The sequence below is a fragment of the Arachis ipaensis genome, chromosome B9, assembly GCF_059453495.1.
Source record: "Arachis ipaensis isolate K30076 ecotype BB chromosome B9, ASM5945349v1, whole genome shotgun sequence".
In the NCBI taxonomy this organism is placed as follows: domain Eukaryota; kingdom Viridiplantae; phylum Streptophyta; class Magnoliopsida; order Fabales; family Fabaceae; genus Arachis; species Arachis ipaensis.
The window spans coordinates 137,281,883-137,297,555 of record NC_142444.1 but is presented as its reverse complement, the minus strand read 5'-3'; the positions used below and the strand labels follow the sequence as shown (position 1 = coordinate 137,297,555).

Below are 15,673 nucleotides of genomic sequence, written 5' to 3'. Positions count from 1 at the left end.
GATAAAGCCTCATGCTAAGCGGTGATGCCGTAATGGTAACCATATCAAATTTATCTTTGCTTTCCTTAGGTACATAGTAGCACCTTATATCAAATTCCAATTTGATAACATGCATAAGCAATTAAGCATCATTCTTAGTCACCAAAAAAAAAAAAAAATTAAGCATCATTCTTTGACTTGAATTTTTTTACTACAAATTACAACTTGGCAAAGTGTATCAAAATTCATTTTGTATTCTCACATGGTGTATGTATCAAAATTGTGTTCTATTTTAATTTTCAAGTAATTAGCAAAATGGGAGTGAAAAAGAAGTCAAACCAATTTAAAAATTGTTAATCAATCATCAACACTTGCAAGAAGAAAGAAGAGAGTTCTAAAATTTTAAGTGATAAATCCATGAGAAATATATACATTAACCCAACAGAAGTATGGTTATGAATTGATCTGTGGTGTACAAGCTTAAGCATTTTGTAATCTGTAATAATATTTGTGAAAAATCATAGGCCATCTCGGCCTTTGCTGTAGAAAGTAGAAACATATATAAACTATCATTATTGATTTTATTTATTTTTTCTTCTTAAAGTTTAATGCATTATCACAAAAGTATTACAATAGTACAATGCCATTTAATTGTATTTGCAGTGTTCTATCGTTGTGTGAAAACCTTTTTTTTATTTAATAATTGTGTTTGCATTAAGATAATAATGGGTATACCCTGTTGGAGTTGGAAAGAAATGAATAAAGAGAAATGTCAGGGGCCAGCAATTTTTGTGATTGGTAACCATCAAATAGCCATCAATGATGATCTAATGGTGTGAGATTGGTGTGAAATTTCATCCAATGACTCACCTTTCTCTGCTGGCTACATGCGGGCCAAAGCTGGCCCCCTAGACTTTTCCATGAATAAATATATACCTCTTATGCAAAACTTCAACTTTTTTTTCCGGGTAATAATTTGATTTCTAGTAACATGATAATACGATAAGCAGGTATTTTCAAGGATTTATTTAATATTTTTTCTCAGTAACCTGTAAATTTATGGTAAAATTATTCTTTGTTGTTGTTTTCTTTTTTTTTTTTGGGTTCAGTGAGGTTCAACTGAAGCTAGAAGTAACGAACTCCAACTAGAAATTTCAGCTTCAGCTTAAGTTGTTGAACGTTTTCTCTTTGCTCTCTCTCTCTCGGCAATGGATCTCTCCACCATTTCTCTCTCCTCCTCTCTTCCTTCTCCTTTTCTCAGTCAACTTTCTCTCCGTCCAAAAACAGCGTCCCTCTCTGGAATCTTTCTCCGGAACAACCCGCCGCCGCTGTTTTCCCGCCCAAATCATCGCCCAATCGCAGCAGCACTTCAACAATCCCAGAATGACGATTTTGTCCTCGAAGACGTGCCGCACCTCACCAATTTCCTCCCTAATTTGCCGGTACTTTATTTTTCCCGCGAAAATGTGCTGCCATGTATGATCTTGTTGATTCCAAATTCGGATGGATCCTATTCATTGTTTGATATTTACATTCATTTCAGATTAGTTATATCACATTTACAGAAACATGAAGCTCAGGCATTTACTGTAGCACAAGTACACTATGATTTGCTATGCTTTGATATGATATGATATGATATTGTATGCTTCTCAGCCTGTGATCAAAGTAGGATTTTTTTTCTTTATTATTTAAATAAATTTTTAGCTGCGTGTTTCCACTGAGAAATTTAATTCGATACCTCAATTGAATTCACTCAGAGCAGAGAGAGACATTGAGAAACTGAGAAATTTTATTTAGATGGATTGATACTAAATGAATTCACAACACTCTTTGCATGTTTATCAGCTGATGCGACATCCCTTAACTGTCTCAACGTAATCTAGAATGATCTCTAACTACCTGATGACAGATATTTCAGTCAACTTAGACTAAATAAACTTTGCTAGGCTAGGCTGCTTTACTTTGATACGCTTTACAAGAGACTTCGGTTACTGAATCCAGAATCCAGCTCAGTACAACATAATAGAAAATACATATTATACCTTGTAGCGCAATAGAAGAATGCTTAAAGTTCTATGCCTATGGTTCTTATTTTTGAAACTACTAATAATAGGACTTAAAACCTAAGATGTTTCGGATAGGGATGGGAGGTATCTTTAGTGTTTAGTTTCCTTTTGTTAAGCAATTTAGTTGTTTCAAGATTTTTTTTTAACCCTTCAAATAATGTGCACTTCCCTTTCTTTTCTTAATGATTTTTCTTTTCTTACCATATTGATGACTGTTGATACTTAAAGCATTAATTCCTTTTTTGCAGTCCTATCCAAACCCATTGCATAGCAGCCAAGCTTATTCAATTGTAAAGTAAGTCTATTCTGCTTTGCATTTTTGTTTTAACTTTGTGATTCGTAACTTCAAAGTTTATCCTAACTTTTTTTTCCCTAATTTCAAACTTTATGTTTCTTCTTATGGCTTAATCTTTACTTCTTTTAATTGTTTTATACTCTAAGGAATACTTTTGTAAGCCAAGAAGATGTGGTTGCACAAAATGTAAGTGACACAATCTCCCAGTTCTTTTTCATGAATTCTTTTCTTTTTCTTTTCTGAATCACTGATACCCCATTCTTTTTCTTATCTCTGTATTTCTCACCATGCTTCATATCTCAGATTGTCATTCGAAAAGATAACCCTAGAGGGGTTCATTTTCGGCGTGCTGGACCTCGAGAAAAGGTATAAAACATGAAAATGTATGTGTCAATTTATAGTATTTAGATTTTGGAGCTGATAACTGCATCTTCTAATATTAGGTTTATTTCAAGCCGGAAGAAGTACGTGCTTGCATAGTGACTTGTGGAGGATTATGCCCAGGAATCAATACGGTGATTAGGGAGATTGTATGTGGCTTAAACAACATGTATGGCGTTGAGGATATACTTGGGATTGAAGTGAGTTTTGCAGAAGTTGTATAATTCTGGCTATCTAACAAATATACTGCTTTAAGATTTTTCTGTTGGACCAACTTCTTAGAATCATTTTAATTTGAATTTCTTATCTGAGTTTTTGAATGTAACATGATAGTTTCCCCATTTCTTTTATGTCCATTGCTTGAGTTCCTATTAGTTACCATGTTGCTCTTCAAAATGATTTAGGAAGGATATAGAGGGTTTTATTCAAAAAATACCGTGAGATTGACTCCTAAAGTGGTTAATGATATCCATAAACGTGGTGGCACCCTTCTCCGCACATCTCGAGGAGGACATGATACACAGAAGATAGTTGATAACATTGCAGACCGTGGAATAAATCAGGTGGTTACTTGTTATATTAATTTAGTATATGAACAGATTGTAGACATAATATCTGAACAAAAGGGAAATTTTATCTGTGCATGTTAGGTATACATTATAGGAGGTGATGGAACCCAAAGAGGAGCAGCACGCATATATGAGGTAATTGATTTCTCTCTTAAATTACACATGGCTTTCATCTACTCAATGATGTAGTTCCATGATAGTATGTTGTAATATGAGCATCTTTCTATGAAGGAAGTTGAAAAACGTGGTCTTCACGTCGCTGTGGCTGGAATTCCAAAGACAATTGATAATGATATTGCTGTAAGTCTTAGTTATAATATATATAAGTTTTGCACCCTTTGGAAAAGTGTTTGTTGCTTCTGTGTGTGTGTGTGTGATATGTAATAATTTTTTACCTGAGATTTGGCTCTGTGTTGTATGTATTCAGTAATTGTATCTCCTCGTTTTATATTTTAATAGGAACTTAACAATGGTCTAATTACTGTATACTATTGATGTCATTATGCTTTGTTCACATTTGTGTGTAAACTCGGAGATATTAATCTACTCATCAATTATTTTTTCCATGTAAACATTTATATATATATTGAGACAGATGAAGCCCTCCCTGTTTGTAATATTTTACTTGTTTGGCTTCAGGTTATTGACAAATCTTTTGGATTTGATACTGCTGTAGAAGAAGCCCAGAGAGCCATCAACGCTGCTCATGTTGAAGTTGAAAGTGTTGAAAACGGAGTTGGAATTGTTAAGCTAATGGGCAGATATAGTGGTAGACATTAAGCAATACTTTCAGATGCTCTATTTTGCTTCTCCCCCCCCCCCCCCCTTTCTTTTTTATCATAATTTCTAATTTTCCAAATAATTTTTTCTTTTAAATGACAGAGTGGAAACTTGATGTGTTTAATGAAATATTGGTATTTAGAACTTTAAGAATCCTATTTCTCATTTCAGAGATAGACTTTACAGGCTTCCATCTGCAGGTTTCATTGCCATGTTTGCAACTTTGGCTAGCCGAGACGTGGTAAGGCATCTTCCCAGTCTCAGAATTTGTTGATTGTCATTGGTCAACTTATTCCTTTGTTAGCATAAAATTTGTGTTTTTTTTAATTATGATGATGATGATGACAATAGAGATGTATTGGTGATTTTCTTTGGCTTGAAGCTCTTTAATAGTTTTCCGTAAAAATATTTCTTTCCTTTTGATATTAAAGTCTATTTTTAAATGGTCCCAAAGGAGTTCAAATTGCCATTAGTTGTTACCATTTTTTCAAAATTTAAATAATGACTAAAGAATGCCTGCTAATAGCAAGAGTTCTAACAGGATTGCTGCTTGATTCCAGAATCTCCCTTTTATTTGGAAGGGAGAGGTGGGCTGTATGAGTTTCTTGATCAGAGGTTGAAAGAGAATGGACATTTAGTTATTGTCATAGCAGAAGGTGCAGGTCAAGAATATGTTGCCGCAGAAGTGCCTGCAGTCAATCAAAAGGATGCATCTGGGAACAGGCTACTTCTTGATGTTGGTCCCTGGTTATCTGATAAGATCAAGGTATACTATATCATATATCTTTCCTTCTGTTCCTTATGTTCTCTTCACAGATTTTACATATATAATATTCTCAGATATGTATACTTACTTGGACCATAGATATGATATCTCTAAATATAATTGACACGACTGCAGAAAATTTGTGATCTTTTCCAGTTCTGATTGTAGAATTTTCAATATGTGTGGTCCGAGTTAAGGTATCCATTCCAAAGATGGTTTTCAATATATTTTTCTTAAAACTAGATTTATGCTGATGCCTGATGGCATCAGTCAATTTGCTAATAGATCAGTTACATATGGTGAAGCTAATTAAAATCTTTTGCACTTTCCTTGCTAAATTAATCTTGCATGTTCCCCCCCCCCCCCCCCTCTTCTTTTTGATCTTGAGATTGAAGTGTGTGACCTCTTTGAGAGGGGAAATTTGTTGAAGTGCAATTGTGCATGCTATCTTGACTTGTCATTGTAGTCTAGAACTCTATCAGTTTTTGCTTATGAATTTTTTTTTTCTCATTAGCTCAGTTCATAGGAAAGTATTCACTCCCATAATAGAGGAAATGATGAATGATTTTGAAAGAATAATTTTGGAATTTGAATTTGTCCTTCACGGAGGGTTATTAAATATTTCCTTTCATTTTTCTTGAGGTTGCCAACATTGTTTTGTTCACCTTTTAAGTTTTTCAGTTTGCTTCTAAATATATTGCTTACTTGTTATAGGACCATTTCACAAAGGCTCAAAAGATGCCAATTAATATGAAATATATAGGTATGTTCCTGAGTTTCCTATAAAACTTTTCTATTTTATTGTAATTATGCAAGAATAACCAGGAAAACAAACAGCTATAAGATTATTCTTTCATAATTATTCTTGAATAACCAGAACGGCATCTTATTTTTCCTGTTTGCCTTTTAGTTTTGGTTAATTGGAATTTCAAAACCCCTAAATAAAAGCAAGCAAGCTTGAAATTCAGAATTAAAATTTTTTCCATTTTCTTATATTTTGTATCATTTATTTTCAACAAAGGAACCGTTTTAAGTTTTGTTTATTACTTTAACATAATAATGTTATCATTTTTAAGAACTTAATTTTAAAATTTTCATTGATTTTGTCTTCATCATAAAAGTTTCATTTGTGTTACTCTTATAGATCCAACATACATGATTCGAGCTATTCCGAGTAATGCCGCAGACAACATATACTGCACTCTACTTGCTCATAGTGTTGTTCATGGAGCTATGGCTGGATATACTGGCTTCACCGTTGGCCCTGTGAATAGTAGACATGCTTATATCCCTATTTCTGTAAGTTGACCACTTCATTAGAATTAGATCATCTGCATCCAACTAATTACTTCCATTACTAAAGTTTATGCTACTGGAGTCTTGTACTATTCTTAAGTTCACCATGTAATCTATCTCCTCTACCTAACACTACAACCTTACCAAGAGAACTGAAAATTTAATCATTTTGTAAAAAATTCAACACAAACACCTTATGTAAGGGCATGCAAGATTGAGATGATGCAGTTTAAATGTTTATTAACCTAATAGGATGTGCTGCACTTCCTAGGTTACTGGACATTATGTTTTACCTTTGTTCATGATATGTGTTAGTATGTTATATGCTCCCACATTATGTTAGGTAGCATGCCGGCTGATGATTATATAACATCTTGTTGCAGCGTGTGACAGAGAAACAAAAGACGGTTGAGCTGACAGGTAGAATGTGGGCTAGACTTCTTGCATCTACAAATCAACCTAGTTTCATTTCCTCTGATCTAGAAGGAGTTGTCCAAGGTATCGATAGTCTGAATATTACCTCGATATAGGTTTTCTCATATTTATGAGTAGCAACAGATCTCTATTTTAGGTTTCATTTGTATGTTAACTCAGTGCTGTGAATTTTGATGAGCTTTCAGATAACAGATGATGCATTAACATATAGTGGTATTGGCTGTAATTGGACACTACCACCATATGGTTTGCCACTATTCTTTTTAGTGTGAAATTCCACTACTTAGTAATAGCTATATGTTTGTTGTATTTGTTGAAACGTCAGCTCAGACTTTGAGTATTTTTCTTTTTTCTTTTTTTTTTTAATGTAACTGGTGTTTCAAATTTGAACATGCTCAACTAGTGGCAACTTATATGCATCATTCATGAGAAAACTCTCTTTGCAAAACACCATCTTATCATGTGCCCTAATTCACACTTCAACTTCGATAAGGTTAAGTATTTGACTAAATAACTATTTCCTCTCACATCCAAGAAACCTTTTATTTATAATATATGTTACTTTAATATTTTGTTACATTCTTGAATACAAAAAGAAAAACGGAAGAAAATCTATCAAATTATAATACTAGTTAGAGAGCAATTATTCGGAGGAGGTGAAGCCCTAAAAGTCAAAGGCTTCTCTTCTCTTCTCATCTCATCTTGGTTAGATTTGGTTAATTGTCCAGTGAAAGAGTCTCCATTATTCAACTATAAGGGCCCCATGGTGTGATTTGATTTAAATACAGCAAGTTGAAGAATGATAAGGCTCCAGATGTACCCTTGTAAACAGCAATCTTTTCTTGATTGCGATCTTTTGTAGATAGTACAAACCATAACCAAAACCAACTTTTTGATGCCCCACTTTGTCTTAACGCAAGTTGCTGTTTCTAGCAACTCTTTGCAACACAACAGCTTACAAGTTGAGACTCTCGTAAATGGGTATCCTACCATCCTACGTAATCTACCATCCTTAAGTAAAAAATAATAAATTCTGATAGTCATTTAGTATTTTTCCTTCTAAAAAGTAAAAACTGATATTTAAAATAAAAAAATTAATCAACAAGATAACACATTTTTATTTAAGTAATATAAAACACTAAATAAAAAGCTAAATAAATGTGAAAAGAAAATATAATTTCTTAAATATTTTGTAAAACAATTATTATCTTTAAAATAACCAAACATAAAATATCCTGATTTATTATTCATCAGTTTCCCCCCTCTTTTCTCTTTGTTAAATGAAGATAGTCCATTGAAAGCACCTTGTGGACACAACAATTGATGAGGCTTGATATAGTTATTATATCATTTACGATATATATTGTCTTATATTGTTTAATTATATTAATCATTGTTTAAATTTTTCTTAGAATATTTTATCCCGAAAAATAAATCTTACTATGCTAATCATGATACTATTATTTTCTGTAAAGAAAAATTAACCAAAATTTATTATTATTATTATTATTCTAGATAAGGTTTAATATTCAAAAACTTAAATTCTTTGGCAGTAGTACGGCAAGATATTTATAATTATGTCTAAATCAATATTTTTTTTTTTTGGGTATAAATCAATAATAATTTGTTAATATTCAAACAAGTTGCTTATACAGTAACCAAAAAAACAAGTTGCATATACGTATCGGGCCCCATGACAAAGTACATAACCATGATCATCCAATAATTTGGATAAGATGCACTGTCTCTTAACGTAATATTTTTTTTTTAAAAAGAAAAAAAAAAAAACTCCCTAGTGAAATCCGTGTGCCATAAAAAAAGTCCATTTAATTTTCCTCAACAACTTGATGAGCTGATAACACTATCATCAATCAATTTATATCACAAAATGTGGGGACTGGAGTATTCTTATATGCATAAATATCATAGTTTCAATGCCACTTCTCTCCACACATTCCACAAATAAAAATCCAATTCAAACACAGATACACTATGACAGCATCTCAAGAAATTTCAAGTTTAGAACTCTTAAGGCAACATCTCTTAGGTGATAATAATAAAAATGCCTTAGATTCATACTTCACTAGCACCACCAATCTCATTCCTCTAGTGAAAATTGAAGAATTAGAACACCCTTTGGAATCACCAAAACTCGACTACCACCAATTCTTGGATTTGGATTCATATTTCTTTGAACAAAGTAGTAGTAGCTTTGATGCTAAGGAAGTCGCTGCTGATCAAAACAATGTCATTATTGCACAAAGCCCCTCGGAGGAGGAAATAATCAAGAATTCGGATACTTCGGTTGAACCAACAATGTTGGATTCTGTGGAAGAGAAGGTAGAAGCTACGTTTAGGCACTACAGAGGAGTAAGGAGAAGGCCGTGGGGAAAGTTCGCTGCTGAGATTCGCGATCCGGCGAGAAAAGGCTCGAGAGTGTGGCTAGGCACATTTGATAGTGAGATTGATGCTGCTAAGGCTTATGATTTTGCTGCCTTTAGGATGAGGGGTCAAAAAGCAATTCTCAATTTTCCTCTTGAGGCTGGTGAATCTGAACCAAAGCCTAATGTTTGTGGTAGGAAAAAGAGAAGAGTAGTGTAGAGAGAATTGATATTCAATTTCATCGAGTAATGTTATTTGAACATAATATTTTGTGAATGTTGTATTGATATATTTTTGTTTATTGTTACATAGAATGTGAACATGAACATATATCTGCCACAAATGTTATGTACAAATCTCATTTTTCAATGATTGCATTATCTTCTCCTTTTCAACTTTTATAGGTTATAGTCATTCTTTACTTTTGTTTGCTAAAGAAATGTGCAATATGTACTAAAATTTTCCATGAATGTGCAATTTAGTATTTTTGTGAAGTTTTCATTCACTATGAATGAAGAGCAACGTATTATGTGGATTAAATAATGTAACTATGTCCCTTGTTTCTTTTTAACTTGAAGCATACACCTAAAAAGCTAAAAAGATAGTATATCCTGTAATTGAGGAGGATAGAGTGAAGTTTCACTTGTTTCAGGTCCACATACCATAAGGGTGATTTCTAACTTCTAAGTTACTCTTAGATTTATCAACGATGTTGTTACTCCATAATATTTTACCCATGATTGTATGTTACATTGAATAGTAGTATGGGTTTTGCTTTCATTAAATAATTAATGCAATGTTTCCAGTATCTTTACAAATTTATAGAATAAATTATCATCTTTCATATATTACAGATTTCTGTAAAAATTTAAGTTATTCTCTGATATTTTCTGTTAGTCTATTCTTGACGGCCCTACTAAATAGGGTAGATTAATAAACAATTGGTACTGTATTAGCGCTCCTTCCTCTTTTATTTGGATAGAGTTATATATAAAAAAGAACTCTAATTTTCAGAAGATAACGAAGTAATTGCCAACTACTAATTTTCTTTGTGGGGCTATGCTACACGAGAGTCCATTGGCATGGGGATTTTTTTTCTTTTTTTTTGTTTTTTACTGTATCTCTTAGTTCGACAGACCAAGAATTAATCCGTTGTGGGCCATTTGCTGCATGCATAAAGCAAAATTCGAACTCTGACACTTGTTTAAGCAGACTAGTGAACTAATTATCGGACCAATCCAACTTGGTTGGCACGGACATTTTTAATTATGGATAGTGCGGATTTGGATTTTTCGGGCAAAAGTAAAAGAAGCTATAAATTCTCCATCAGATTACTTTATACTCTTTTTTTTCAATTTTTAAAACAATTACTTAAAAACAGATTTTGTTTTTAAGTTTATCTAAACAAATTTGGAGAATCTATCAAAAAGTCACCCATATAAAAAGGGGCTATAATTTAAGGTGGATATTTTAATAAATATTTTATAATTATTTTTATGTGAAGTTATTTTTTATTATTATATGATGAATTGTAGAATTTGATTTTGATATGTAATAAAAATATTATCTTTATTTAAAATGTAACTAAACAAATAACTCACACTTTTAATACAAATATTTTTATGTGAAGATATTTTAACATTTTTATAGAGTAAGTGCTATAATTTAAAACTCTAACCCTAATTCATCGAAAACGTAAGGAAGATATTCATCTACTACGTTGCAATTGGCAAGTTTATGATGGATATGAATTTTTTAAATGATGCAATAGGAAAAAGAGGAACAAGAGATAGCCCAGAAAGTGGCCTTGTATCAAAGTCAGTTCCTCTGAAGAAGAAGATAGTGCTCTCCCTCTTGATGAAGAAAAAGTTGTTGAGGATACAAAAGATGATGATTCTGATTCTTCGAATGAATATGTATGGGATCGGAGTTCCCTAAGCATTTCGTAAGTAATGAAAAAACTCGTTTGCAACGAAGACAAGTTATTGCAAGCAAGGGATTTGATGAAACAGAGTAGAAAAAAGTCAGGCGACCTACCAGGAATTTGCGGACTGGCTTGTGTTTTGCTTGGTTTAGTTCAACCTGATAGAAAATAAGTTTAGGCTCAAACTATTTTAAAAGTCTAAATTTTTAATAGGCTATGTTGGAATGAATTATTTTATTAATCTAGGTCATCCATATTAAATTTTTAAAAATATATTATAATGCAAAAGTGTATCTTTACTTATAGAAATTAGAAACTAAAAATCAGAAATTGATGTAAGGGTTGTTTCAGTCTTTCTCAACCAAAACCTTCTGTATTCCTGGGTGGTTGAATTGCAACTTCTCTGATAGGGAAATAGTTGCTGAGGCAGCTTTTGGTATATTGGGGACCGAAACCCTAGAGACACTATTTATATTTGAGCATGGCACCCATTAAACCCTAAATCCCAAATAAAAATGGTATCTAAAATCTAAAAAATAATATATCTAAAATTCAAAAGATAATTATCTAAAGTCCAAAAGATAATATCTGATTTTGTTCTTATTTAATTCCAAATAAAAAATAATTATGATTTATTCAATTTAGTATTTATAACAATAAATGAGATCACCATTATATAAGTCATTTAATTTGAAATAGCATAATTTGTGATTATAATTAATATATGTATTACCCACAAACAAATTAGAAAATTAAATAATTTCCTAACAACCTCCCACTTGGGCTATACATATATTCTTTCTTGACATAATCACATTTTATAAACTTTATACGCGCATCTGAATGCTATTTCCCTTATTACATTAACAATCTGGTCCGTCTCATATATTAGATATGGAATCACCGCAGCTTTTATTACATTAATGTCGTGACTGAACCACGACAATCACCATCCTAATATAATTAACGACATAGATCAAATTTGGATGAGTAATATAGAAATTACATGTCAAGTGATCTCATGCATGTCTATTTCCAACTAGTCCAACTTTAAAACTTTATTGAGATCAAACACAAAACAAATATTACAAAATGAACATTTCACATAACATGAAATAAACCATCAACTTAATTCTGCAGAAAATAATTCAATATCTGTCATAGGACATATAGTATAAAATAAACTCCCACTAAATCAAGGCATCACAAATATTGACACCCATCCGAGTAGTGTGCTCATGAAAGACATTAGGGATCAATCCCTTGATTAATGGGTCTGCTAGCATATACTCTATTCCTATATATTCTATTAAAATCTGTTTTTCTTGAACTTTCTCCTTGACAACTAAGAACTTGATGTCTATATACTTCAATTTTGTCAAGCTCTTATTGTTATTGGAGTATAGTACTGTTGACTTGTTGTCACAGAATATCTTCAATGGCTTTTCAATGTCATCTACTATATGAAGTTCAGTGACAAAGTTTCACAACCATATGTCATGTTTGGATGCCTCAAAGCAAGCAATGTATTCTGCCTCCGTTGTTGAGGAAGCTACAAGAGTCTGTTTGTTAGACTTTCATGCAATAGCTCCTCCAGCCAAAATAAAGATACAGCCTGAAGTAGAGCGTCTACTATCTTAGCATCCCGCAAAATCGGAATCAGAGTACCCAATGATCTCCAAATTTTTTGATCTCTGATAAGTAAGCATGTAATCATTTGTTCTCTTTAGATAACGCATTACGCGTTTAACAATTATCTAATGATCCATGCTCGGATTGCTCAAGTATCTACCCAACACTCCCACTATAAATGATATATCAGGACATGTGCAGACTTGAGCATACATTAAGCTCCCTAGTGCTGATGCGTAAGGTTTATCATGCATTGTTGTCCTCTCAAGATCATTTTTAGGGCATTGCTTGAGACTGAACTTGTCTTCTTTAGCTACGAGTGTGTCCATTGGTCTACAAATTTTCATGCCATATCTACTTAAAATCTTTTCGATATAGTTCTTTTGTGATAATCCAAGCATACCTTGAGAGCGATCTCTTAGTATCTCGATTCCTAATACAAAAGAGGCATCACCAAGATCTTTCATTTCAAATTTGTTCGATAGAAATTTCTTAATTTCATGCAACAAGCCTATATCGTTACTGGCAAGTCAAATGTCATCAACGTATAAGACCAAAAAGATGTATTTACTCCCACTGAACTTGCGGTATACACACTCATCTATGATATTTACCTCAAAACTATATGAGGTAATGACTTGATGAAACTTGTGATACCATTAACGGGAAGCTTGTTTGAGACCATAGATGGATTTCTTTAACTTACAAACCATAGATTTTGAATCGCCTGATACAAAATTGTTTGATTATACCATATACATCGTTTTATCAATGTCACCATTGAGAAACGCTGTCTTTACATTCATCTGATGTAGTTCCAAGTCAAATTGAGCTACTAGTGCCATTATGATTCTAAAAGAGTCTTTCGATGATACCGGAGAGAAAGTATCTTTATAGTCTATGCCTTCCTTTTGAGTAAAGCTTTTAGTGACTAGACGAGTTTTATATCTCTCGACATTACCCTTAGAATCTCTTTTGGTTTAAATATCCATTTACAACCAATTGGTTTTACACCTTCAGGTAATTTTATGAGATCCCAAATGTCATTGTCTTTCATAGACTTCATCTTTTCTTTCATGGCATTGATCCACTTTTCAGAGTTAGAACTTTTCATGGCTTGAAGAAAATTGATTGGGTCATTTCCTGTCAAACCAATGCCATCCTCATATTCTTGGAGATAGACTGCATATTCATCTGAAATTGCACTTCTCTTTTCTCTGTTGGATCTCCTTAATGGCACTTCTTGAGGTTGTTGAGCTTGCTGTATGGGTTGGGGTTGAGGAGGATTCTCATTATTTTTCTATGCTGTAGCAGTATCTTGAGCAACAATGATATTCTCATTGTTCTCTTGTATTGTAACTGGATCTACAATATGATTCTCATTGTGCTCTTGTACTATAACTATTTCTTGAACAATAATAGGTACAAAGACCTAATCATTATCAGTTACAGAATCCTCATCAAAAGTAACATTCCTAGTATTTTCTTCCCCCCAAACTCAACATCCTCAAGAAATCTTGCATTTTCCGTTTCAAAAATAGACCTTGATGCAGGATTATAAAATTTGTACCCCGTAAACACTCAGCATAACCAACAAAGTAGCAACTAATTGTTCTTGAGTCCAATTTTATTTCATGTGGCCTATAAGGTCGCGCCTCAGCTGGACATCACCAAATGTGCAAATGCTTTATATTGGGCTTTTTCCCAGTCCAAATTTCATAAAGGATTTTGTTAACTGCTTTGGTTGGCATCCTATTAAGAATGTACACTATGATCTTTAAGATTTTTCTCCAGAGTGATTCAGGCAAGAAAGAATGACTAATCATACTTTTCACCATGTCCTTAAGAGTTCGGTTCCTTCACTCTGCAACACCATTCATGCTAGGTTTGCCTGGCATGGTGTATTGCGGAACAATACCGCACTCCTCTAGGAAAAGAGCGAAAGGCCCGAGACGTTGCTCACCTGAACTGTCATATATTTCGTAGTATTCACCACCACGATCAGATTTGACAGCTTTAATTTTCTTCCCAAAGTTGAAGTTCAACTTCAACTTTGAAAGACTTGAAAACATCCAAGGCTTGGGACTTTTCATTAATTAAATATAGATACCCGTAATGAGAGTAATCATCTATGAATGTAATTAAATACCATTGTCTATTCTAAGAGACAGTAGGGAATGGGCCACATATATCGGTAGGTATCAGTTCTAAGACATCTTTAGCTCTCTCAGCACCTAATTTCCTTTCATTTGTCATTTTTCCCTTTATGCACTCAATGTAGACATCAAAGTCCGCCAAATTTAGGGGTCCAAGAATTCCATCCGACATGAGCCTCTGAATTCTCTGTTTAAAGATGTGGCTGATGAGCGGATATTTTATACACTTTTTGGCATCATTTTCATATAGTTTTTATTATGTTTTGTTTAAGTTTTATTATGTTTTCATAGGTTTTAGTGCAAAATTCACATTTTTGGATTCTACTTTGAGTTTGTGTGTTTTATGATGATTTCAGGTATTTTTTGGCTGAAATTGAGGAGCCTGAGTAAAATTCTGATTTAGAGACAGAGAAAGGACTGCATATGCTGTCAGGATCTGACCTCCGTGCACTTGAAGGAGCGTTTCTAGAGCTACAAAAGTTCAAATGCCGCACTCTCAACGGATTTGGAAAGCTAACATCCAGGGCATTCCAGAAATATATAATAGTCCATACTTTGCTTCGGAAATGAAGGCCTAAAAATGGCGTTCAATGCCAGCTACCAGCCCTATTCCTGGCATCAAGCGCTCACAGGGGAGAAACTGGAGTTCAACACCCAAAAGGGAGTCCCTAGCCAGCGTTCAACGCCTCTAAGGGACACTAGCTCGTGGGAGACACTCAAGCTCAGCCCAAACACTCACCAAGTGGGCCCAGAAGTGGATCTTCGCACTACAAGACTAGTTTATCATATTTCTGTAATCCTTAGTTACTAGATGATGACAAGTCATCTTAGACTAGTTTCGCAAGCCTTTTTCATTCATTTTTACTTAGATTTATGCACTTTCTTGTATAATAAGTAAGTAATTGGATTAGAATTTCATGCATCACTTAGTTCAATCAGACATGGGTATTTATGTGCTTTTTCATAAGGTTTTATGCAAATTTTGCTTGATGTTATGAATGATGCAAAT

General features: G+C 33.3%; 2 protein-coding genes across 2 annotated transcripts; both read left to right on the top strand.

Moving 5' to 3' along the window:
• Positions 1-874: 874 nt before the first annotated feature.
• On the top strand, positions 875-7,018 carry LOC107619161 (ATP-dependent 6-phosphofructokinase 4, chloroplastic). Its single transcript, XM_016321402.3, has 15 exons — positions 875-989; positions 1,089-1,421; positions 2,297-2,343; positions 2,490-2,529; positions 2,647-2,709; positions 2,787-2,924; positions 3,129-3,287; positions 3,375-3,428; positions 3,525-3,593; positions 3,933-4,062; positions 4,274-4,314; positions 4,615-4,839; positions 5,554-5,602; positions 5,984-6,138; positions 6,519-7,018. Exons 2-15 carry the CDS (start codon positions 1,188-1,190, stop codon positions 6,663-6,665), a joined length of 1,551 nt encoding a protein of 516 aa, XP_016176888.1. The 5' UTR covers positions 875-989; positions 1,089-1,187; the 3' UTR covers positions 6,666-7,018.
• A 1,455-nt stretch (positions 7,019-8,473) lies between these two features.
• On the top strand, positions 8,474-9,446 carry LOC107619412 (ethylene-responsive transcription factor). Its single transcript, XM_016321697.3, has one exon. The coding sequence runs from the start codon at positions 8,563-8,565 to the stop codon at positions 9,169-9,171; it is 609 nt and encodes a 202-aa protein (XP_016177183.1). The 5' UTR covers positions 8,474-8,562; the 3' UTR covers positions 9,172-9,446.
• Positions 9,447-15,673: the final 6,227 nt, after the last annotated feature.